At 42.7% G+C, this 24,871-nt stretch overlaps 1 protein-coding gene across 2 annotated transcripts in view; it reads left to right on the top strand.

Moving 5' to 3' along the window:
• Positions 1-352: 352 nt before the first annotated feature.
• Positions 353-24,871, top strand: part of LOC135508194 (calcium permeable stress-gated cation channel 1-like) — a 34,293-nt gene continuing 9,774 nt past the window's right edge. The window contains exons 1-7 of one of the 2 annotated variants that reach the window (XM_064928220.1): positions 353-450; positions 662-789; positions 15,414-15,674; positions 19,144-19,223; positions 21,154-21,241; positions 21,757-21,794; positions 24,157-24,299. In XM_064928220.1, coding sequence (XP_064784292.1) covers positions 15,462-15,674; positions 19,144-19,223; positions 21,154-21,241; positions 21,757-21,794; positions 24,157-24,299 — 562 coding nt within the window. In that variant the 5' untranslated portion in view covers positions 353-450; positions 662-789; positions 15,414-15,461. Of the gene's footprint in view, positions 451-661; positions 790-12,393; positions 12,596-15,413; positions 15,675-19,143; positions 19,224-21,153; positions 21,242-21,756; positions 21,795-24,156; positions 24,300-24,871 lie in introns of those variants that run through there. The other variant, XM_064928221.1, reaches the window with a different exon arrangement.

Raw genomic sequence — 24,871 nt, forward strand, 5'->3', positions numbered from 1 at the left:
ATGGTTGGCATGCAGATGCTGCATAGACGTTCAGCCTGGTCTCAAGTATTTCTAGCCATGACCATCGCAAAGCGCATGTTTGTCAAAATTATTCTCCAACAGGTGGCGATGATGCTTCTTCAAACTCCCTGAGTGTGGCAGTGGTCTAAGCATTAACATATGCTTCTACTTGTAAAACTTAAACTTTCCAAACATACATACAGACAGTAGCTTCAGCTTACAATGATGGGCTACATGAATATGATATTGCTCCATATGAATTAAAACCGACTTGTTAAACGCAGCTCAATGTCATATGTTAAATTAAAACATGTGTAGGCTAATAGACCCGCCATTGCACAATTTCATATTAAGTGTGAAAAAAGTGAACTGTCATAGCATATAAAAGTGCGGCATGTAGCCCAGTGGTTAAACCGAAAGTTTGCTAGATCGAATCCCCGCGCTGACAAGGTAAGAATCTGTCGTTCTGCCCCTGAACAAGGCAGTTAACCCATTGTTCAAACTATAAATAAGAATTTGTTCTTAACTTACTAGCCTAGTTAAATAAAGGATACATAAAAAAATACTCAATATAGAAATGCAGTCAAAACAATAACATAAGGTCAACGTCGATGCTAAACTACGTTTGTGCCCTTATCTTGGACTGGTGTCTAATTTACAGGCGGCCTGTTAGCCAACCCCTGAGCAGGTGGGAGTTCCTGCTCTTATTTCTTGGAACTGATGCAAAATGAGCAGCAGTAATGCAGCATCCTTCCCGACCGGACGCTAGCGATAAGGAGCATTTGAGAGGTAATCCACATTCATTGGGCATTTAAATCAAATTTAGCTTTTGTGCAATCTAATTATATTTGGCGAGAGGTTGCTGGTTTTGGTTAAGTTATACAGCTTTAAAAAAGTGGACGGGTTGACTGTTTTGATTGTAGCCTGATAGTAGCGTACAGCAGTGAACAGCTAATAAAACCAACGGAATCACAGGGAAAATCGAAAACCTTGTTTCCTCATGCATTCCAGGATAATCCACATTTCCCTAAAAGGTTTGATGTGCAGCACTGGAGACTTGATGAAGACATCAATCAATCTGTAGGCTATTGGTTCATTTGAAGAACTTGTTGTAGTCTCTCGGTCTGTTAGGAAACAACTCTTTTTTTTTTTCATAATGGACCTATTTAGTTATGATGCGTGTCTGTGGGTCAGGATAATGTAATATTGTGCAGGTTTCAGTCGGTTAGTGCGACACTGAAGGTACATTGCAGAGATTTTACACCACTGACAGACACACCCCTCACTATACCGTCGCCGATATTGTGTTGATTAGTGCCCATGCACAGCCTGTTACTCTCGGGTCACTTTGAATACATTTAGGTTAAAGGCTATAACCTAATTAAATCAAACCAGCAACGGTTACACCAGCTTCTTCTTCTAAGATGTCTGATAAATGTGGATTAGATTGCCATATCAGTGTGTTACTGCAATCACCAGTGGGATGTAAACTCAAACATTACCAATCCCCAAAGCAACATGGTAATTGCTACTCCACCTTAAATTATTTTATGCTTTCAGTCACACGAGGTATTGAGAAGCCATTATTAGCATCCATTATTAGCCCCTTTCTTAATTTTCTGTGATTTTTATTTAACTAGGCAAGTCGGTTAAGAACAAGTTATTGTTTACAATGACAGCCTAGGAACAGTGGGTTAAGGGGCAGAACGACAGATTTTTTTTTTTACCTTGTCAGCTCAGGGATTCATTCGAGCAACCTTTCAGGTACTGGCCCAATGCTCTAACCACTAGGCTACCTGCCGCCCCCTGCATTTGGAAAGTATTCTGACCCCTTGACTTTTTCCACATTTTGTTACGTTACAGCCTTATTCTAAAATGGATTTAAAAATAAATCCTCAATCTGCACACATAATGACAAAGCAAAAACAGGTTTTTAGAAATGTTTGCAAATGTATTAAAAAACTGATAATTTATTTACAAAAGTATTTAGACCCTTTGCTATGAGACTTGAAATTGAGCCCGGGTGCATCCTGTTTCCATTGACCATCCGTGAGACGTTTCTACAACTTGATTGGAGTCCACCTGTGGTAAATTCAATTGATTGGACATGATTTGGAAAGGCACACACCTGTCAATATAAGGTCCCACAGTTGACAGTGCATGTCGGAGCAAAAACCAAGCCATGAGGTTGAAGGAATGGTCCGTAGAGCTCCAAGACAGGATTGTGTCAAGGCACAGATCTGGGGAAGGGTACCAAAAAATGTCTGCAGCATTGAAGGTCCCCAAGAACACAGTGGCCTCCATCATTCTTAAATAGAAGAAGTTTGGAACCACCAAGACTCTTCCTCGAGCTGGCCACCCGGCCAAACGGAGTAATCAGGGGAGAAGGGCCTTGCTCAGAGAGGTGACCAAGAACCCGATGACAGAGCTCTAGAGTTCCTCTGTGGAAACATACATTTCTGCAGCACTCCACCATTCAGGCATTTATAGTAGAGTGGCCAGACGAAAACCCCTCAGTTAAAGGCACATGACAGCCCGCTTGGAGTTTGCCTAAAGGTCTCTGACCATGAGTTACCAAAATCGAACTCTTTGGCCTGAATGCCAAGCGTCACGTCTGGAGGAAACCTGACACCATCCCTACGGTGAAGCGTGGTGGTGGCAGCATCAGAGACTGGGAGACTGGGCGATTAGTCAGGATCGAGGGAAAGATGAATGGAGATAAGTACAGAGATCCTTGATGAAGTATTTGCACTGGTGCCAGACAATGCTGCAAACATGAAGGCTGCTTGATGTAAAGTGGATGAGTCCTACCCTGGCATCACACCCGTTGGCTGTGCTGCTCATGTGTTGAATCTGCTCCTCAAGGACATGGCACTGAAAACAATGGATACACTCTACAAGAGAGCCAAGGAAATTGTTAGGTATGTTATGGGTCAGTAAGTTATAGCAGCAATCCAACCTCACCAAGCAAAGTAAGAAGAATAAGAGCACCACATTGAAGCTGCCCAGCAACACCCATTAGGGTGGTGTTGTCATCATGTTTGACAGTCTCCTGGAGGGGAAGGAGTCTCTCCAAGAAATGGCCATATCACAGTGTGCCGACATGAACAGCCCCATCAAGAAGATCCTCCTGTATGATGTATTTTGGGACAGAGTGGTAAGCAGCCTGAAACTCCCAAAAGCAGTAGCCATTGCATGGATTGAGGGAGACTGTGCCATCCTTTCTGATGTTCAGACTCTGCTTGCAAATGTAAGAGAAGAAATCCAAACTGCCCTGCCCACTTCACTGTTGCTCCAAGCAGAAGAAACTGCAGTTCTGAAATACATCAAAGCGTGAAGACTTCTGCTTGAAGCCCATTCACGCCGCAGCGTACATGTTGGACCCCAAGTATGCTGGCAAGAGTATCCTGTCTGGTGCAGAGATCAACAAGACCTATGCTGTCATCACTACCGTGTCTCGCCACCTTGGCCTGGATGAGGGCAAGGTTCTTGGCAGTCTGGCGAAGTACACTTCCAAGCAAGGGCTTTGGGATTCAGATACGATATGGCAGTCGTGCCAACGTATCTCATCAGCCACCTGGTGGAAGGGACTTTGTGGATCTGAGGCTCTTTCCCCTATTGCCTCAATCGTCCTCCAAATCCCCCCAACATCAGCCACCTGAGAGTGCAACTGGTCCTTGTTTGGGAACACACATACCAAAGCACGCAACAGGCTGACCAATACAAGGGTTGAAAAATTGGTGGCCATCCGGGCAAATTTGAGGCTTTTTGAGCCTGACAACGAGCCATCCTCAACAAGGTTTGAAAGTGACAGTGAAGATTAGGCCTTAGCATCTGATATTAAAGAGGTGGATATTGAGGAGGTCCAGTGAGAAGACATGGAAGCTTGAGAGGAAGACAACCATAACTTTAGTTTCTAGACTATCATGTATGTTGGAAAGATTTCTGGGAGATTTGTTGTTCAAGAATCAACTCATTTAATTAAAGTTCAATTTATAACTAAATAGGTTTTTATTTCTATTGGAGGGATGTAATAATTTGCAATTATGTCTACTTATGATAAGGTAAAAGGTGTATATTTCCAATGCAAAAAAAAATCTACATTTTAAATGGTATTAATTTGCATATATTTTTGTTAATTCCATGGAAAGTTTCCACCTCTGAATATTCCCCAAAATGTTGAACCCTAAATACCATATAGCTTCCCTGTTACGTTTCATGCTATTCAATAGGAATGCACGATATATCGGTGAGCTTATTGGAATCGGCTGATATTAGCTAAAAAAGGCCAAGATCGGCATTGGCCCAATGTCTAGTTTAACGTCAATGTCAAAACTGACGTGCATACCTAACGTACGCAGATGGCGCCATGAAAATTACAGCGCTACACACAACAAAAGCAGAAACGTACTAAGGGAACACTTCCAACAACTGTTCAAGTCGAGCAGTCATTTGAAAGAGTAAGAAAATTTCAGCGAGACAACTCAAAGGTGAAATCCTATTAACGCCAAGATAATGGAATTCATTGCCCTTGACAATCAACTTTCCTCTGTGGATGATGTTGGTTTTTGCCAACTGGTCAAGCCCCGGTACACACTATTTTTCAGATGTTGCCCTACTTGAGTTACACAGTATTGTTGAAACGTACATCTATGAGCTACTTGCTATGGGTGTCACTGCTATTAGCTTCAAGACTGACATTTGGACCAGCAACGTCAGCCCCAAGAGCATGCTGAGTCTGACAGCACAGTGGGTCGACGAGGATTTCGTACTGAGAAAAGCCGTATTGCATGTTCAAGAATGTGCTGGTTCTCATACCGCTGCTGCCATATCATTGGCATCTGAGAACATGTTTGAAACATGAACACCCTCCTAGTGCCATTCGAACAACTGACTCGAGAGAAGCTAATCAACTGTGTCTGCAGCAGACGTGAGCAGACGCTGGGCCAATTTGTGTGCCACCTTATGGGACTCCCAATCACGGCCAGATGTGATACAGCCTGAATTCGAACCAGGGACTGTAGTGATGCCTCTTGCACTGAGATGCGGTGCCTTAGACCGGTGTGTGTGAACTATTTAACTGTACTAGAATGCTTAAAATGTTTATCGTTTCTTTGGCAAGGAAAATATTGGATATCTGTATCGGCCAGAAAAGTCATATCGGTGCATCCATACTATTCAACGGCAGTCCTCAGGGACTCGTTCTAACACAACCCAACTCAAACTTCCTCTCACATCAAATATATCCGTTTTCCCCATAGACATGTACCGACAGTCATGTATCTACCTCGCATTTGCCTTTGGAATTATACTTCTATTACCCTCTCACAGGTCCCATTACTCCCAATCCATGACTCCCTACTGCCCAGGGCTAAGCTGTCTGTATTGGACTGACCCCTCTGCAACAGACTGGTTTAGGCCTCATATTGGGGCTTGGTCTAGTTCTGAACTGTGGGACTCTGCTCCACACAGAGATTCAGTCAGACACCCCAGGAGCCCGGAGAGAAGCCTGGGATTTGTGGTTTTACTCAGTGCCTCTAATTGGCTTCATTCGTGTAACTCATCTGTCTACCTGTTACATGGGTGATATGTGAGTTGTGTTGATTAAATACATTAATGAGATTGTTTGCCAGTGCCATTTTTTTAAATGTCATTTTTTTAATCATCTATTGATGTCTAAATCAAATCTGCCAGACATCACTGACTAGGAACAGAACTCTCAACAGAAATGTTATGAGGTTGTATCGCCACTGTTTCTTATTCCAATCTAAGACAGTATATCTAGATGTTTATATAAGTAGCCTCTAGTTTTTATAGTAGCATGAATGCTCTTCCTTTGTAGCCTACAAAATGAGAGCTACTTAAACTGCCAGCCTGGCCACAATTATCAATGGCATAGTCTATACAGCAGGCTGGGTATACACACAGTGACAGTGCTCCTTAGGGAGCCTACTGAGCATGTTCAGTGCAAACAGGAAACAGGTGTTCAGTTTGTTGAACAGGGCCAGTGTGTGCAGTCATCACCATCGTCACGTTATGGATCACCCAGCCTTCAGTAAGAGGCTGCCTTGGCCAGAAGAGTCCTTTGAGCAGCCATTCTGAGTGTGTGTGTGTGTGCATTTGTGTATGAGAGAAAGGGTGAGAAGGTAGTAAATAAGGAGAAAGCCCCCCTCCACCCCCACTTTAGAACAGGTGGAACAGCAGATTGTATCCCCTAGGCCTCCTCCAGGCTGGGCCTCTTAAGGACTCCCCTTCTTCCCCCTGTGTCTATGGACAGATGGACGTTCCTCAGTAGCCTGTGGTCTGCAGACAACCAGAACTGCTCAGGCCTAAACCAACTGTGATACAGAAATAAACCTGACATAATAACTAGCTTTATAACAGCGTTTTGCCTTTTCCAATAGAACCTACAGTATTAGTAGAAAGATAGTCTTATGGCTTTACATTCAATTGCATAACTAATGACCATTAACCTCTTACACTTATGGTGGCGCTATTTCATTTTTGGAAGAAAAACGTTCCCGTTTTAAACAAGATATTTTGTCACAAAAAGATGCTCGACTATGCATATAATTGCTACTGTTCGAAAGAAAACACTCTGACGTGTCCAGAAATACAAATATCTTCTCTGTGCGTGCCCTTTAACGTGAGCTTCAGGCAAAACCAAGATGACTTGGCATCCAGGAAATGACAAGGATTTTTGAGGCTCTGTCTTTCATGATCTCCTTATATGGCTGTGAACGCAAGAGGAATGAGTCTGCCCTTTCTGTCGTTTCCCCAAGGTGTCTGCAGCATTGTGACGTATTTGTAGGCAGATCGTTGGAAGATTGACCATAAGAGACTACATTTACCACGTGTCCGCCCGGTGTCCTGCGCCGAAATTGGTGCGCAAAATTGGTGCGCAAAAGTCACCAGTATTTTTCCATGGGGCACAGAGAGAGAAGCAAGCTTCCACGAACTGCATGTCAATGAAGAGATATGTGAAAAAACACCTTGAGGATTGATTCCAAACAACGTTTGCCATGTTTCGGTCGATTATTATGTAGTTAATCCGGAAAAAGTTTCACGTTGTAGGTGACTGCATTTTCGGTTCGTTACGGTAGCCAGGCGCAATGTAGAAAACGGAACGATTTCTCCTACACACAGACGCTTTCAGGAAACACTGCGCATTTGGTATGTGGCTGGGAGTCTCCTCATTGAAAACATCAGAAGCTCTTCAAAGGTAAATGATTTTATTTATTTGGTTAATCCGGAAAAAGTTTCACGTTGTAGGTGACTGCATTTTCGGTTCGTTACGGTAGCCAGGCGCAATGTAGAAAACGGAACGATTTCTCCTACACACAGACGCTTTCAGGAAACACTGCGCATTTGGTATGTGGCTGGGAGTCTCCTCATTGAAAACATCAGAAGCTCTTCAAAGGTAAATGATTTTATTTATTTGGTTATCTGGCTTTTGTGAAAATGTTGCGTGCTACATGCTACACAAAATGCTATGCTAGCTTTGCATACTCTTACACAAATTAGTCAATTTCTATGGTTCAAAAGCATATTTTGAAAATCTGAGATGACAGTGTTGTTAAGAAAAGTCTAAGCTTGAGAGCAAACGCATTATTTTAATTTTATTTGCGATTTTCAGAAATCGTTAACGTTGCGTTATGCTAATGAGCCTGAGGCTTAGTCACAATCCCGGATCCGGGATGGGGAGTTTCAAGAGGTTAACATAATAGGAGCTATTAGGGCTAGATTCAGTCTTTATCACTTGCTGTGTGATGCTGGTCATGCGTATATCACATCCTTCTGTTATTAATTTTTTTTTAATTTGACCTTTATTTAACCAGGTAGGCTAGTTGAGAACAAGTTCTCATTTGCTACTGCGACCTGGCCAAGATAAAGGAAAGTAGTGTGACACCGACAACACATGGAGTAAACAAGCCAATGACACAGTAGAGAAAGAAAGTATATACAGTGTGTGCAAAAGGCTTGAGGAGGTAGGCAATAAATAGGCCACAGGAGCTAAATAATTACAATTTAGCAGATTAACACGAGTGATAAATGAGCAGATGATATGCAAGTAGAGATACTGGTGTGCAAAAGAGCAGAAAAGTAAATAAAATAAACTGTATGAGGTAGGTTGATTGGGTGATCTATTTATAGATGGACTATGTACAGCTGCAGTGATTGGTTACCTGCTCAGATATTTGGGGGAAATGAGTCTCCAACTACAGCTTTTTTTAAATTATTTTTTGCAATTTGTTCCAGTCACTGGCAGCAGAGAACTGGAAGGAATGGTGACCAAATGAGGTGTTTGCTTTGGGGATGATCAGTGAGATATACCTGCTGGAACGTGTGCTACGGGTGGGTGTTATCGTGAACTAAGATAAGGCGGAGCCTTACCTAGCATAGACTTATAGATGACCTGGAGCCAGTGGGTCTGGCGACGAATATGTGGCGGGGGCCAGCCGACTAGAACACACAGGTCACAGTGGTGGGTGTTATAAGGTGATTTGGTAACAAAATGGATGGCACTGTGATAGGCTGCATCCAGTTTGCTGAGGAGAGTTTTGGAAGCTATTTTGTAGATGACATCGTCGAGGATCGGTAGGATAGTTTTGCGGCATGAGTAAAGGAGGCTTTGTTGCAAAATAGAAAGACAATTTTTACTTTGGATTGGGGATGTTTAATATGAGTCTGGATGGAGAGTTTAGTCTAGCCAGACATCTAGGTATTTATAGTTGTCCACATATTCTAGGTCGGAACCGTCCAGGGTGGTGATGCTAGTTAGGCGGGCGCGGGCAGCGAACAGTTAAAGCATGTATTTGGTTTTATTTGCGTTTTAAGAGCAGTTGGAGGCCACAGAAGGAGTGTTGTATGGCATTGAAGCTCATTTGGAGGTTAGTTAGCACGGTGCTCTGTTATCAGAGCTCTGCTGCTCCATTGCTTCAAAATGGCAATATTCACTCATCTCAATTCTTTAATTTGATAGGATTATCGGCGGGCTTTACTCTGACCTGTGAAAAGTGAGTGATGTCAGAAACCACCCGAGGAGTCTTTCGGTGTGTGCTTCAAAATCTCTCTTACATTTCAATTAGGGGGCTTCAGAACATTTCTTTAGCCTGTGGGGAGAACCTGCTACCTCTGCTTTAGCCTGTGGGGAGGACCTCCATGTCTGGACCTGCTATTGTTTTATTTATGCTAATTGCAAGCCCTCGGAGAGGGTCCTTTTTATATAGAGGTCGACCGATTAATCGGAATGGCTGATTTTAATAAATCAAGTTTTCATAACATTCGGAAATCGGTATTTTTGGACACCGATTTTGCAGATTTTATTTTTTTATGTAATTTTTTTAACACCTTTATTTAACTAGGCAAGTCAGTTAAGAACAAATTCTTATTTTCAATGACGGCCTAGGAACGGTGGGTTAACTGCCTTGTTTACCTTGTTAGCTCGGGGGATTCAATCTTGCAACCTTACTGTTAACTAGTCCAATGCTCTAACCACCTGCCTCTCATTTTATTAAACCTATCTTATAAAAAATCAATCAATCAATCAATCATAATCATTAGTTAACGACACATGGTGTATATTACTAGTTCATCTAGCGTGTCCTGTGTTGCATAAAATCGATGCAACGCAGGGAGATGATTTAACAAAAGCGCATTGGCGAAAAAAGCACAATCATTGCACGACTGTACAATGATTGTGATTACACACAGGTGGATTGTATTTATCATTAGTAATTTAGGTCAACATTGGATCATTCAGAGATCCTCACTGAACTTCTGGAGGGAGTTTGCGGCACTGAAAGTAAAGGGGCTGAATAATTTTGCACGCCCAATTTTTCAGTTTTTGATTTGTTAAAGTTTGAAATATCCAATAAATGTTGTTCCACTTCATGATTGTGTCCCACTTGTTGATTCTTCACAAAAAAATACAGTTTTATATCTTTATGTTTGAAGCCTGAAATGTGGCAAAAGGTCGCAAAGTTCAAGGGGGCTGAATACTTTCGCAAGGCACTGTAGGTCTATGATTTGATAGAGCAGTCTGACTGAGCGACGGTGGGCAGCAGTAGGCTCGTAAGCATTCATTCAAACAGCACTTTCGTGCATTTTGCCAGCAGCTCTTCGCAAGCCCAGCGCTGTTCATGACTTCAAGCCTATCAGCCAACTGGCTGGTGTAAACGATGTGAAATGGCTAGCTAGTTAGTAGGGTGCGCGCTAATAGCGTTTCAAACGTCACTCGCTCTGAGACTTGGAGTAGTTATTCCCCTTGCTCTGCATGGGTAACGCTGCTTCGAGGGTGGCTGTTGTCGATGTGTTCCTGGTTCGAGCCCAGGTAGGAGCGAGGAGAGGGACGGAAGCTATACTGTTACACTGGCAACTAAAGTGCCTATAAGAACATCCAATAGTCAGGTATATGAAATACAAATGGTACAGAGAGAAATAGTCCTATAAATACTATATTAACTACAACCTAAAACCTCTTACCTTGGAATATTGAAGTCTCATGTTAAAAGGAACCACCAAGTTTCATATGTTCTGAGCAAGGAACTCAAACGTTACCTTTCTTACATATCACATATTGCACTTTTACTTTCTTCTCCAACACTTTGTTTTTGCATTATTTAAACCAAATTGAACATGTTTCATTATTTATTTGAGACTAAATAGATTTTTATTGATGTATTATATTAAGTTAAAATGCGTGTTCATTCAGTATTGTTGTAATTGTCATTATTACAAATTTAAAAAAATGTAATCGGCCGCTTTAATCGGTATCGGCTTTTTTTGGTCCTCCAATAATCGGTATCGGTGTTGAGAAATCAGAATCGGTCGATCTCTAGAGGCTGCTTTGTCATAATTCTTGAACATCACTCTCTGTTCCTTGTTTTACTTCATTTAATGATTGAATCAGATTCAGATGGCATGCCTACTAATAATCAGTTTAATATCGGATTTATGGCAGAGTGCTGAGTATTGGCATTAGTCATGTAAACACCTTACTCTGCTTATCTTATCTGATTTTTCTGACCAATGTTTCGATTTATTAGGACATATAAACATCTTAATCGGTGTTCCAGTTGTGTATTTGATCTGCACATGTGCCAGCACCAGATAGCGCAAGCTTCCCTCTTATGCGCGACTGAAAGGTTGCGTCTTATAAATTGTTTCCACACACAAACTTTATTTAACCAAACTCCCAATCAAATAGCATCTCAAAAATAACAAGGTCACTGTGGTAGAACGTTTATTTTGATTGGCAAATTTCTGCATTTATCAAAAGTCTCATCAGTAGACAAGATTATTGGGGAAATCGTACTTCTTACAAAGCATGTAAACATTTTAAACAAACTATATTAACCTAACTATCCAAAATATTTGCATCATTGTGTGTGTGTGTAACCATTAGTGTGTTCCCCTCATGCACTGGCAGAAACATTGATCAGAAAACCGGCCATGATTACAACCCACTCCAACTGACAATTGCTTTCAGTCAGTATCCTGAGGTACAAACATGGACTAGGCCTACCTCAGTTGGCCTTTGTAACATAATGTGCTGTTTGCAGGCTTGATTCGTGTTTCACAATAACCTTTTGAAGGGGTACTCTAATTGGGATGACACAGCTGTTGGTCAGAGATGCAGATAATGGATTTCAGAGAATGATTTGACTGAACTGGTTGTGAGTAATGGGTAGAAGCAGACCCATTGAGCTGTTTGCATTGCAGGTTTAGTGTTACCCAGATTTACCCTTTCAGGGTTTGTTTGTATAAAGTATTTTTCTGAGCATCATGGCAGCAAAACCTCAGTTGAGCGCGCGCGTATGCGCACACACACACATCCACTTCTGCTGTTTTTCTGGTGCATTGAGCAAATTAGCCGGTCTGAGCTAGCATTGCTCTTTTTTTTTTAAATTGCCTCCTCGTCTTAACTGAGGTTTCAGGATCAGCTCTTTTCCCTTCCGCTTTCTGATGCTCTGGCCAGATGAGCCTCTGTTCCTAGTACTGCCTGCCAGCCAGTCATGGGAGAGAGGCACTTTTATAGCCTGAGCCAAAAATCCAGTTTCTAATCTGCTGCATTGGCTCATTGTTCTTATTCAGGAATGAGGATCAGAGGAACGATCAGAACACCCAAGGCTCTAATATTCCCACGCAGGCAACAGAGTCTGAAGGACTTATAGGAAAGTGTTTGTACATTTTACTTGATTGCCTTTTTTTAAACCAGGCTGCCATTTTGGAGGTCGGAATCATAAGTGAGTGTGTGTGTGGGTGTTTGTTTGTTTGTGAGGAAATGTGTGTGTGTGTGTGTGAGCCACAGAGACTTAGTGAGGGGTGGGGTGTAGTACTGTACAAAACAGTGTAGCGTAAACTGCTGAGTTGCATTGCTTGAGACTGAAGTTGGTTGTAGTGCCCCATGACCTGACAGTGGGTAGCCCACAGCATCCTGCCCTGCAGTGTGGAGCTTCTGTACAGTAGATGAGGCACACATCACATCAGGAGCAGGATCAAGCCCTCTGGTGATGAAAGACTCAGGAGGGATGCTATAGCTAGCAAGGAGTGGCTATGGAGGAAGGGGAGGGACATCTGTGAGCCGATGCAGGTCTGTCTGAACTACAGTATGTTAAGCTCTTATTTGTTGGAGAGTGAGTATCTCTACCTTAGATTGTCGGGCTGTTTCCCTGTGTGTTGTATACCTCTATTGTGTATCTCTCCCTGTGCACGGCCGTTCAGTTTTGTGGTCTGCACTTGCTCACCAAGCGATGCAGTCACAGCTACTGTCTTTAGTGAATGGTTATTGGTTATATTTAATATCTGTAATATTCACAATCCTCTCGGTGCTTATCATTTCATCTATAACTAGTATGATAAAGCATCACCATTATACACTAAAGTAAAAGAAAATATCATTTTAATACATGTCATGCAAGTCTCTCTTGTGCTTTTGGTTACTGATAGGTTGGGCCACAGTTGGGCATTTGTGTTATTCCATCATTTTGTTTGTTTGCATAAACAGCAGTGTTCATTGTTGGATAGCCCTTTCCGAGATCACATTACTGTGTCTCTGGCTGTATTGCTTGTTGGAAGAGCGCTTTTGCTTCAAGTCTGTAGTCAGCATATTTTTTACTGTGCACAGCTGTAGTTAAGTGGTTAGAACTCTTATTGGAAGTGAACACTCATTTAACAGATAATGAAAATGGCATGCTGGGACAGTGAGGAGGGCAAATTCGATCACTCGTGTAGAACCACATCTCCTCAGACAGTGTTGGGTCTGATTTGGTCCTGTATCCATGGGAACTTCCCTCCCAGTGTTGTCCTCAGAGAAACCCAGATGCTCTGGGCAGCAGACAGATGCTGCACAATGATCTGATACCAATCTCTTCACAGATAGCGCTCTACATGAGTGTGCCCAGTGTGAAGTATATGCCTAGTGGTTTTATAGCTTATAATGTCATTTTCAAATCTCCATTCATGTAGCCATGTCCCAGTCTGATTTTTGCATCTGCTAGCAGTTCATCAGCTCGCCCACTGATGCTTGCAGGAAATATCTGCTTGTTGCTCCAGCTCTCCATCTGCACAGCAAGCGCCCCATGGGTTACTCTAACATCACATACCGTAAAGTGCCCTAGATTCACAGGAAGTGACGTCATTGACGCAGTCAAATCACACCAAAGTGCAGTCCATTAATGTTTTGAGGGTTTGGATGCCTAGTAGCGTTTCCTTGCTCTCTGCAGTTTTGGCTGCCTTTTTACTGCTGCAAATAACTGACTCAGTTATTTGAGGAACCTTTAAAATTAAAGCATAACCTTGTTCAACATGTCTCCTACTCATGTCTAAGTATTAGTTTGCAGTACAGCAAGGTTCACATAGGGCTTAGGTGATGATATTGACTTTACTGTGTCCATTTGTAGAGTGAAAAGTGTATACAAATACTGTAGAGCTAAGAGATGATCTTTGTATTGATTGGTCAGAGAGCTTGGGAGTGTACGTAGCTGCAGTTAGCTTGCTCAGACCCTGACCGAGGCCACAGCAGCGTGAGTGATGTGCTTATCTGTGTTCTCATCCATACCCAGGGAAATCCACAGATACCGTCAATAAACTCTACCTCAGCAAGCTGCTCATGGATCAGTTGAGTACACAGTGGAAAGCCTCTAAGCTACGCAGTATCATGAATTACTTCATTTTTACAATACCAATTTAGTGTACATCACCTCATTTATTGTAAGCAGTGTTGTGGTGCATACTCTAATCAATATTGTCCTGCTCCTGCGGTCCATCTCTTGCTCATGATTTGCGGTTCTTTAATAAGTCATTCTGCTGGGAATGAAGCTGTATCTGTAGGCTACCCCACTGAATTGTTCACAGCGGCCAGGCTATGTGACCTGTCCACTTCCTGTCCGTCTGTGGGCCAGTGAAGATTGACGGCCGCTCGTTATCTCCACATGGCGCTCCAGTCCACTGCTGCCGTCACACGGCTTTTTAGAGACCATCCATGGCTTTTTAATAGACCTTCATGACTTGCTCATAATCAGCTCATGGTGAAAGCCACACGCTTGTGATACTAGGACTGGCATCACTCTGCCATGGCCTGTTGACAAGACCAGGGAATATTATTACTGCTTGATAACCACTCGGTGGGTGTTTCACCTGCCATAAATGTCATGATTGACTGTTGATGGGGTGAAAAATAGCGGAGGCACATGTTAAACCTATCCTAGTTTTTAAGATCCAACTATAACCAGAATGTTTGATTTACGGCTTAGTTTTCTCTGAGAGGAACAATAATATGCCTCGGTATGATGACAGCCTATGGTCTTTTGACAGGCTGTCTGTTTTTATCACTGGGAAGATACTTCAGATGATGGCTGTGCTGTTTAGTAAGACATCCAGGCTATTGGATATGCACACTTACTGCAATATCCCCAAGGATAGAAAGGACTCTACAGAGGGTGTTGGGTTACAGTTTCAGGAGTCACTTCTTGTTTGTGTGGGGTGCTCTGGAATCAGACTAACAAATAGGCCTTCTGTATTGGGGTGAATGGGGAAAACGACAAACTACGATGGCAACAAGCGACATGAAGGAAGCACATGCCAAACATTATCTCATTGGATTTATGGAAGCTATTAGTTTTCACCTGGTCCTTTGTGACCTCCAGATAAAATGTGTTGTGTGTGTGTGTGTAGGCACACAGACCAAGGTCAATGCCATGCCACTTGGGCCTGAAGGCATTGGAGGGATCCTCTTTGTGCATGTACAGACAGGCTGAGTGGCCCATAGGGAATCCACTCTGTTGTCCTATTCTTATTGGTCGTATGTGCAGGATACACATGGTGTTCACCGTCCAACTAAATGCTTATTTGTTCTTCTTTAAAATTGCATACTTTTTAAATCCTAATCGCTTTACTGTTTCTCTCCTCAGTTGTGTTTGTATGACTTCAGCCCCTGAGACATAGGCCGAGGCTCACTCATGGCGGACTCTAAGCTGTTTGTGACGGGGGCGCCCCCTCTGGATGAGAGGGATATGGAGCTGGATGTGCTGGGCTTCCTGGACTCTCTGGGGGAGGACAACATCACTGCAGCAGAGAGGTGCTACCGCTCCCACTCCCGCAGCAGTGTCCTGCAGGGCCTGCCCTTTGGAGGGGTGCCCACGGTCCTCGCCATTAATGTTGTCATGTGGATGGTATGTTGCTGACACAGAGATGTGTATACACACACACACACACACACACATACGGATACATTTATGTTCGCACACTACAGTGTTACGACAATCTCAACCTTTCATTTTATCTCTGATGCCATGATAGTTAACATTGTTTAGTACACTTTCTTATCCTTCCCAGATAGAGGAAGTGGTATGATATGAAAAGAAAGCCAATAAAAAGCTAAGCCTCTCTTGACAACTCCACTTGCTCTACCTACAAGCCTTCACGTTCGTATGCACATGATGCATAGACTGTACACATTCTCCTCCTCTCTCTAGCACAGTATGTCGCCATGCTCATACTGTTTCTAAATATGCAGAAGGATTACCCTCCCCACTCCAGGATAATAATAGATATAAAATGAGTGAATGGACACATCTGTTCCACTGTCAGTTCTTGTAAAACTAGATTCCCTCTGTTTATCAGTCTGTCTACCAGCCCTGTTTAATTGACTCACTGTGATTGTTCCCTGGTTGTCAGGACAACACAGAAGGTTTAGAGCAGTGTCTTAACGAAGGGTCCAAATGAAGTCAACTTGATTACCCCCATGTGACGGCAGCATGCCTCTGCACCAATCAGAACTTCACACAGAATAATAATCTGTGGGGCATCAGCAGAACATGGACACCCACGCAGGGACAAGAAATAGAAGACAGTAGAGAGAGGTGGAGAGAAACAAGGATATCATCTATGCAGAGAGCTTGCGAATTGCATTTGGCTATGAAAGTAAAAGCAGAATTTATTAATCTCATCACCGCTTAATCCAATACCTTGTCAAACATTGTCCTCATTACCCATGCATGGCTTTACACCATTAGGTAATGTATAGTTCAATCTCTTTAATGAGAGATCTTGCTTTTCTTTTAACAACATACTCCTCCTTACCCAGTCCCCAATATCTCATCTAGCCAGCAGATGATTTACAGTGCATTCAGAAAGTATTCAGACCTCTTGACTTTTTCCACATTTTGTTACGTTAAATAAAGCCTTATTCTAAAATGTATTAAATCGTTTTTTCCCCTCCGTCAATCTACACACAATACCCCATAATGACAAAGCAAAAACAGGTTTTTAGAAATGTATCACAACCCAGAAAGGTTTCCTTCAGACGTGACACTTGGCATTCAGGCCAAAGTGTTCGATCTTAGTTTCATCAGACCATGTTATTTTTTTACCGGTTTTTGCTTTGACATTATGGGGTATTGTGTGTAGATTGACAGGGGAAAAACTATTTAATATATTTTAGAAAAAGGCTGTGACCTACAGTGTAACAAAATGTGGATAAGGTCAACGGGTCTGACTACGCTGTTCATTTTATAGATCTATTCCACAGGATATTGTATAAAATGAGAGATGGTCATGTTTTTTCCATACAGTGTATTATGTGCTCTCCAACACGTTCTCACTCTCTCTCTCCTTCATAATGATTCCCTGGTTCTCACTTCCTGTGTTTGAGAGCAGGGGACAGGGTCTATTCACAGTTGTCTTGCTATTAACCAGTGGGCCTAAATGTTTTTGTTCCAGCACCAAACCTTTATTTAAATGTTTTGTCTGATAAGAAAATGTTTTACTGATACATTTTAATGACAAAAATAAACAATACAATGTGCTGCGCTAGTCAGTAGCAGGCACTGCAAGAAGCCTCTGTAGTGACGTAGCTACTGACTGGTTGGCTAGTTGAGACCGAAGAGACGAGAACGTTTTTCTAACTGAAGTATATATTCTGACTGACACAGTGCCCTCCTGTGGACTGAAGCAGTACTACAACATTTAACCCTGTTTTTAAAATTGGCAATGTTGAGGTGGTAGAACTGGCTAAATGAAGTGAGTCAGAGGTCTTATAACCTATTCCATTCTACAGGTAAACATTTCCATATAGGCTATAACTATTTGTAAAAAATAAATTTAAAAAAAGCTTATTAAATTGGTGAAATTATTTAATTGAGCATTTATTTTTATTCACTTAGCTATTTACTTTTTCTAGTGTTGCATTGTCAAGTAAGCATTTCATTGCAGTGAGTATTTCATGTGTATATGAAAAATAAACAAACTTGAACTTTGATGGGGAGAGGAGAAAAGATGGCCATTTTAGTGTTTGTACAGAATATTGAAAATACACAGGCCCTTAAATTGTGACCTCAAATGTTGTGTCATTTGAAAATCTCACACTAGCTGGTAGAACTGATGAGGTCTTAACTTATCCATTCTACAGGTACATTTTTAGGGGCTTATGTTTCTTTGTATTCATATAGTCTATATTGCTTCTTATCTGTCATATTCAGAGTTGTGTTATGCGCACACTTGAATTTGTCTTCACAGTTGAGATGCCCTGGTCATGTCAGTATACTGTAACTCTAAAGAGCAACTGGCCCTAAAAATCCACTTCTCCTTTAGAAAACTGCATGTGGCTTCGATAGGAGTCAGGATCAATTTGGTAATGAAATCGGTCTCATCCAAAAATGAGTTTTGTGAGACTTGTGGTCATGACTGCATCACAACGTAAATTAAGGTTGGTTTTGTTTCAATCCTGCCCACAGCTGGCAGCACACAAGTGATCATCAAACTTAAAGGTGTGCAACATGAACATATTGTCTCATTTACATTGTAAGTTATTCACCATCTCTAACTAGCCCTGGAGATAGGCTATCCAAAGTCATTCAGGTCGCACACCAGCTGGCTGACGCTATCAGGCGACATGATTTGGCTAACCCTTCCCACCTGCAAACACACGAGACACCCACATCAAGCCACACCCCAAAACTTACTCACGTTTGAGTCCAGTCGTGTGACTGCCAGCATTTCTTAATGACTCAAATCATCTAAAACGAGGCCATTTGCCCTTTCAAACTAGACAAGACAGAGATGGCAACAGAAGAATAGGTGCTGGAGAAAATCCCCAGACCGCACAGAGACCTATATTTGAAGTTGTCGGGTAGTTTTTGGCAATACACTATAGATGTATGTGTTTCAGAGTACAGATCCACAAAAGCAACTAATTGAGTACTTGCAGTGTCTGCTGTGGGAAGGTACACGTTACCTGAAAAATATCTAGTCTTTCAATGTTCTAATCTCTCAATATTCATCTCAAAGTGCACTAAATTCATGCATTTTGCTGTTGAAATTCCATACGGTCTTTGCGCTAAGCTCCCAATGTCTTCAAATCATAGAAACGCCCCTGCTATTGACTACACTAGCCTGACTATACATGCTGACCCCTCCTTTGGTAGTTTCCAAGACAACCAACCACATACAACTCTTAGGAAAATAGATTGTTATTGCTGCTGAATATTATTTGTGCATTCCTCATGATATTTATTTCCATCTGAACATCCATGATGTACATGCAAGTCAAAATAGAATTATTTTTATGTTTCAGACTTAAATGAGAGATGGGTGAGTTCTGAGGAGCTCCTTATGTCCTATAACTCATTCTTTATATTGCAGTTTCTGTTACTGATCTTCTCCTGTTTGAGGAAGGCTGCGTGGGACTATGGCCGTCTGGCTCTATTGATGGAGAATGACAGGTACAGTAAAGCCCTTGCTCTCATCCTCCATTCATACTCCGTAGGTTATAGGTTTGGTATATGAGTTGAGGCAACACTCAAGATCTCCATACCAGACCTATAATATACTGAATATATTGAAAGCATAATTCATGACCACTTGACAATGCTCCTTGATATTAGCTCCCCCTCCTGAGAAGGCATGGTACTGCTCAGGCATTCTCATACTAATAATAGCCATGTCTGCAAATCGTCATATCTAGGAGAACCAAAGTTCCAAAGGCTGGGCCTAATATAGTCTATAGGAGGTCATACAAGAAGTTCTGTAGTGATTCACATGTTGATGATGTAAAGAATATTTGCTGGTGTGTAATGAGGAGCAACCAGGTATGAGGCAAAAGGTATGGCAATTAAATCTGTCAGCCCAGCCCAACTGATTGGCAAACGTACTGCAAATTAAGAAATCATGTGACTAAACTAAAAAGAAATAGAAAATATACAATGAAACAAAGATGAATGATAGTAAAAAGCTTTGGAGCACCTTAAATTAAATTTTAGGACATTTTTGGCTCCATTCATTGAATCAGAGCTCATTCATCACAAAGCCCTGGCAAGATTAGCAAATTTAGGGATGACATGCTAGCAACAAACGCTGACACTACACATCCAAGTATATCGGACCAAATTATGAAAGAATTGTACTTTTGAATTCCGCAAAGTCTGTGTGGAAGAGGTGAAAAAATTCTTTCAACAATGACAAGCCACCGGGGTCTAACAATCTGGATGGAAAATGACTGAGGATAATAGCAGATAATATCGCCACTCCTATTTGCCACATCTTCAATTTAAGCATATTAGAGTGTGTGCCCTCAGGCCTTGGGATAAGCGAAAGTCATTCCGCTACCCAAGAATAGTAACGCCCCCTTTACTGGTTCAAATAGCCGACCAATCAGCCTGTTACCAACCCTTAGTAAACTTCTGGATTTTTTTTGTTTTAACCAAATGGCTTTCTTGCTTTGAATGAGCTGTTACAGAATTGCATTGCTTTACTATAATTAGTTTTTAATCACTTTTTACACACATCACAATCTGTGAGTATCTATTTTTGTTCCAAGATCTCCAATGTTGATACCATAATATTCATAAAGCATTCATGGCACAGACGCACGCGCACACACACACACAGTAGCTCTTTTGGGGGATTCTAATTTTTCTGACTTTTAGGACCTTTTTTTGCTTTCGAAACAGTGAGGTCCAGTCAGTAGTCTGTGTGGTTCTGCAGATTGAGGCTGTGCAACAGCTTACTTCTGCCTGACCTGGAGCTACTCTCCAGTGAGCGTGGGGTTGATTAGTTCTGCCTGACCAGCAGCGGCTCTCTGCTACCCCCGAGTCAGCGACATCTGCCGAGCGGGCTGCCGTCGCGCTAATTCAATTATACCGCTTAAAGTGTCTCGCTGTCAGTGACGTCGCCACGAGAAGCATCACCAAACTTGATCATCACAATGCTTCATTGGATTCCAGGAACCCTGTCTAGCTCCTTTATTTCCCCTCCTATCATTGATATCTCAGCTGCGCTGGAGAACCCTCTGTTTCAGTTTGACTTGAGTTCTAAGAGGAGTACAGGGGCCTGCATAGTAAAGCTATTAGACCCAGCCAACACTATTAGCACTCATGCTGTCTGCCATCTCTGTGCCCACCTGTCTGTGGGAAGGAAAGGATATTAACTTCCCACAGTCACTCAACGCTGTCCATGTGACTGTCTAGAAATCATCCTTCCAAGAATGTGTTTAATGGCTGTTGTCTCATATTGCGCCGACTTGTTGCTCATGCAGTACAGTATCTTCCCTCATGGGATGGCAATCTACATGATAAGCTTCCTTCCCTCCTATTCTGTAGGAAGGAACACATTGTCCATCAATATGATAATCCTGGTATTTCTTCTGTTTCTCAGCCTCACGTCCTTGTTCTACGGAGAGCAGAGTGAGAAGGAGAAGTCCCCGTCAGAGTCCAGCCCTTCAGACTCCGAGACGAAGGACTTGGTGAGTTCAACTGTTATTATGGCTCCAACTCCAGACCGTAGGATCGGTCTAGGGGTATAGCTTATGAAGGGTGACCTTTTTGAGTGAATAAACGTGGGGCACACCTTTTTTCTGACACTTGACCAAAGCACTTGTCCTTAATTGAGTTGATAAAACGTCCAACTGCGCAAACAAAATCTGGAAAGGCGGACAGTTCAGACAATGACTTCATAGACACCTGCGTGACTCGTTAGGGTCACCACCACCATCGACGTGACACACCATGTTTATGATGGCGTAGGACTGACTCAGACATGAGGTCTTCTCCAAGAGTTTGACAGCAGTAAAGTCGTTTATGCCTCAGACTAGACCTATTAAAGCCCCATTATCCTCTCAGCTCGTAGACCTTAATGTTATGCAAATGACAGATGCGTGGCGAGCCAGGCGTGCTGTGCAATGCCTACCACATAGTCTGTCAGCGATTTGTATTTAATAAGCGATCCACTGAATGTTTTATGTCTTTGCTCCATCTCTAGGGCTTCTGCTCTTGGCTTACAACAATCTATCATATGAAGTAAGTGTGAAACTCTTGACCCTTTAACTCTCAACCCCATCCTTGCTTCTATCGTGTTTTATTGCTCTTCTCTTCAATGTTGTCATCCCAAAACGCGAACTCGTGTTATATCTCATTAAGCAGTGAAAACAAAAGAGTGTGTGCTCATGGGATCATTTGTGCCATGATTTACCATGGAGTATTTGCACTTGCTCGAGTCTGACTCACTTTCACTCAACAAATTTAGGCCCGTAAAACAGTGACTTCCTCTGTGTCCATGGTTTCCAAAGTATTATGGTGGAGTTTGGGTGCATCTGGGTGCTGTTTTTAGTCCTTGTGTTAGTAGCTGACTGTATACCTCACCCTGGGATCCCTGGAAAAGTGCTAACCCACCCTGATAGAGCTGTGTGGCCTGGCCTGCCTCCCTGCCGTGTGACCAGCAGGCACCTCCTGTTTTTTCAGAGACAAGTGGGTTCTCAGACCCTCCACTTGGGCTCCCCTTAGCCACCACAGGTTTGGCAGGAGTGGAGTGGCGTAGTTACACTGAGGCATGAGGAGCAGGACCCACAATATAACTACTGTGGAGTAGCTCTGAATCTGTCTCGGCACAGAAGACGATTCTACACTTCCCTCCACAATCCCACACACAAGGTGCTATCTAGAACCTAAAAGGGTTCTTCGGCTGTCCCTGTAGGATAACCTTTTGAAGAACCCTTTTGGGTCCCAGGTATAACCAAAAAGGGTTATGTTATGGGGACAACTGAAGAACCCTTTTGGGTCCCAGGTATAACCAAAAAGGGTTATGTTATGGGGACAACTGAAGAACCCTTTTGGGTCCCAGGTATAACCAAAAAGGGTTATGTTATGGGGACAACTGAAGAACCCTTTTGGGTCCCAGGTATAACCAAAAAGGGTTATGTTATGGGGACAACTGAAGAACCCTTTTGGGTCCCAGGTATAACCAAAAAGGGTTATGTTATGGGGACAACCGAAGAACCCTTTTGGGTCCCAGGTATAACCAAAAAGGGTTATGTTATGGGGACAACCGAAGAACCCTTTTGGGTCCCAGGTATAACCAAAAAGGGTTATGTTATGGGGACAACTGAAGAACCTTTTTGGGTCCCAGGTATAACCAAAAAGGGTTATGTTATGGGGACAACCGAAGAACCCTTTTGGGTCCCAGGTATAACCAAAAAGGGTTATGTTATGGGGACAACTGAAGAACCTTTTTGGGTCCCAGGTATAACCAAAAAGGGTTATGTTATGGGGACAACCGAAGAACCCTTTTGGGTCCCAGGTATAACCAAAAAGGGTTATGTTATGGGGACAACTGAAGAACCCTTTTGGGTCCCAGGTATAACCAAAAAGGGTTATGTTATGGGGACAACTGAAGAACCCTTTTGGGTCCCAGGTATAACCAAAAAGGGTTATGTTATGGGGACAACCGAAGAACCCTTTTGGAACCCTTTTTTCAAGGTGTTTTTTCAATTTATTTTTAATTTCACCTTTATTTAACCAGGTAGGCCAGTTGAGAACAAGTTCTCATTTACAACTGCAACCTGGCCAAGATAAAGCAAAGCAGTGCGACACAAACAACAACACGGAGTTACACGTGGAATAAACAAACGTACAGTCAATAACACAATGGAAAAAAATCTATATACAATGTGTGCAAATGAGGTAAGATTAGGGAGGTAAGGCAATAAATATGTAATTACAATTTAGAAATTAAACACTAGGGTGATAGATGTGCAAGAAGATATACTTGGGTGCAAAGGAGCGAAAAAAGAATATGGGAATGAGGTAGTTGAATGGGCTATTTACAGGTGAAATGATCTGTGAGCTGCTCTGACCTCTGATGCTTAAAGTTAGTGAGGGAGATATAAGTCTCCAGCTTCAGTCATTTTTGCAATTCGTTCCAGTCATTGGCAGCAGAGAACTGGAAGGAAAGACGGCTAAAGGACGAATAGGCTTTGGGGGTGACCAGTGAAATATACCTGCTGGAGCGCGTGCTAGGGGTGGGTGCTGCTATGGTAACCAGTGAGCTGAGATAAGGCGGGGCTTTATCTAGCAAAGACTTATAGATTACCTGCAGCCAGTGGGTTTGGCGACGAATATGAAGCGAGGGCCAGCCAACGAGACCATCCAATTTGCTGAGTGTTGGAGGCTATTTTGTAAATGACATCGCCGAAGTCCAGGATCGTTAGGATAGTCAGTTTGACGGGGGTATGTTTGGCAGCAAGTACATGCTGTCCCCTGTAGTCCCCTTCTCAACAACACACTGCTTCTTTCTAACTCTGGGTTTAGTCTCTTTAGGGTGAGTTTAAATCCCAGCCTGCTGATTCTGCCACCCTGGGAAGATCCTCTCTCTGTGTCTCTCCAGGGATGATGAGATCAGGAGTAAATGTGGCATCGACGCTACAACCTACCTGTCCTTCCAGCGCCACATCATCCTGCTCATGACCGTGGTCTGCCTGCTGTCTTTGGCCATCATCCTGCCTGTCAACTTTTCCGGGAACCTCCTAGGTAATTTAGAGGGAGGCCTTGGCCCGTGTTGGGAGGCCCAGGGATATCCTAAACTGCAGGGGAGGTAGAGGGGCACCTCTCAAGGAGAGACCAGGCCACACATGCATATGCGAACACACAGACACACACACATGTGGGTGGGCTTGCACTCACACACACGTACACCACAGTTATAAACACAAACTGACAGTCTGTCCAGGGACATCCGAAACGTAGGCCACACAGTCAAATGCACACACCGATACAAACACAGACAGACATTGTCTGCAATTTGACTTACTGCTCAATTGAGTTACATTAGTGGTATTTAACTTAGGCCTTCCCCAAGCAAAGTATGAATATGACAACTTTTCCTCCCGACATACACTTTGGTGTCAGAGGTTGTTAGCTGTAATGGATAGTAGAGTAGATGACAGTTGGCAGTTAAATGTTGAGCAAGCTCCCATATAGAATGTAAAGCCAACACGTTTGAGGTCTGGGGGGACCAGGGTTCTCCATAGCCACTTTATTACTGTTGGCTGTCATCTATATGGACCATTGTGTCACCCTGTCATTAAATTAACCAACACCCT

Source organism: Oncorhynchus masou, chromosome 21 (assembly GCF_036934945.1).
Source record: "Oncorhynchus masou masou isolate Uvic2021 chromosome 21, UVic_Omas_1.1, whole genome shotgun sequence".
Classification (NCBI taxonomy): Eukaryota; Metazoa; Chordata; class Actinopteri; order Salmoniformes; family Salmonidae; genus Oncorhynchus; species Oncorhynchus masou.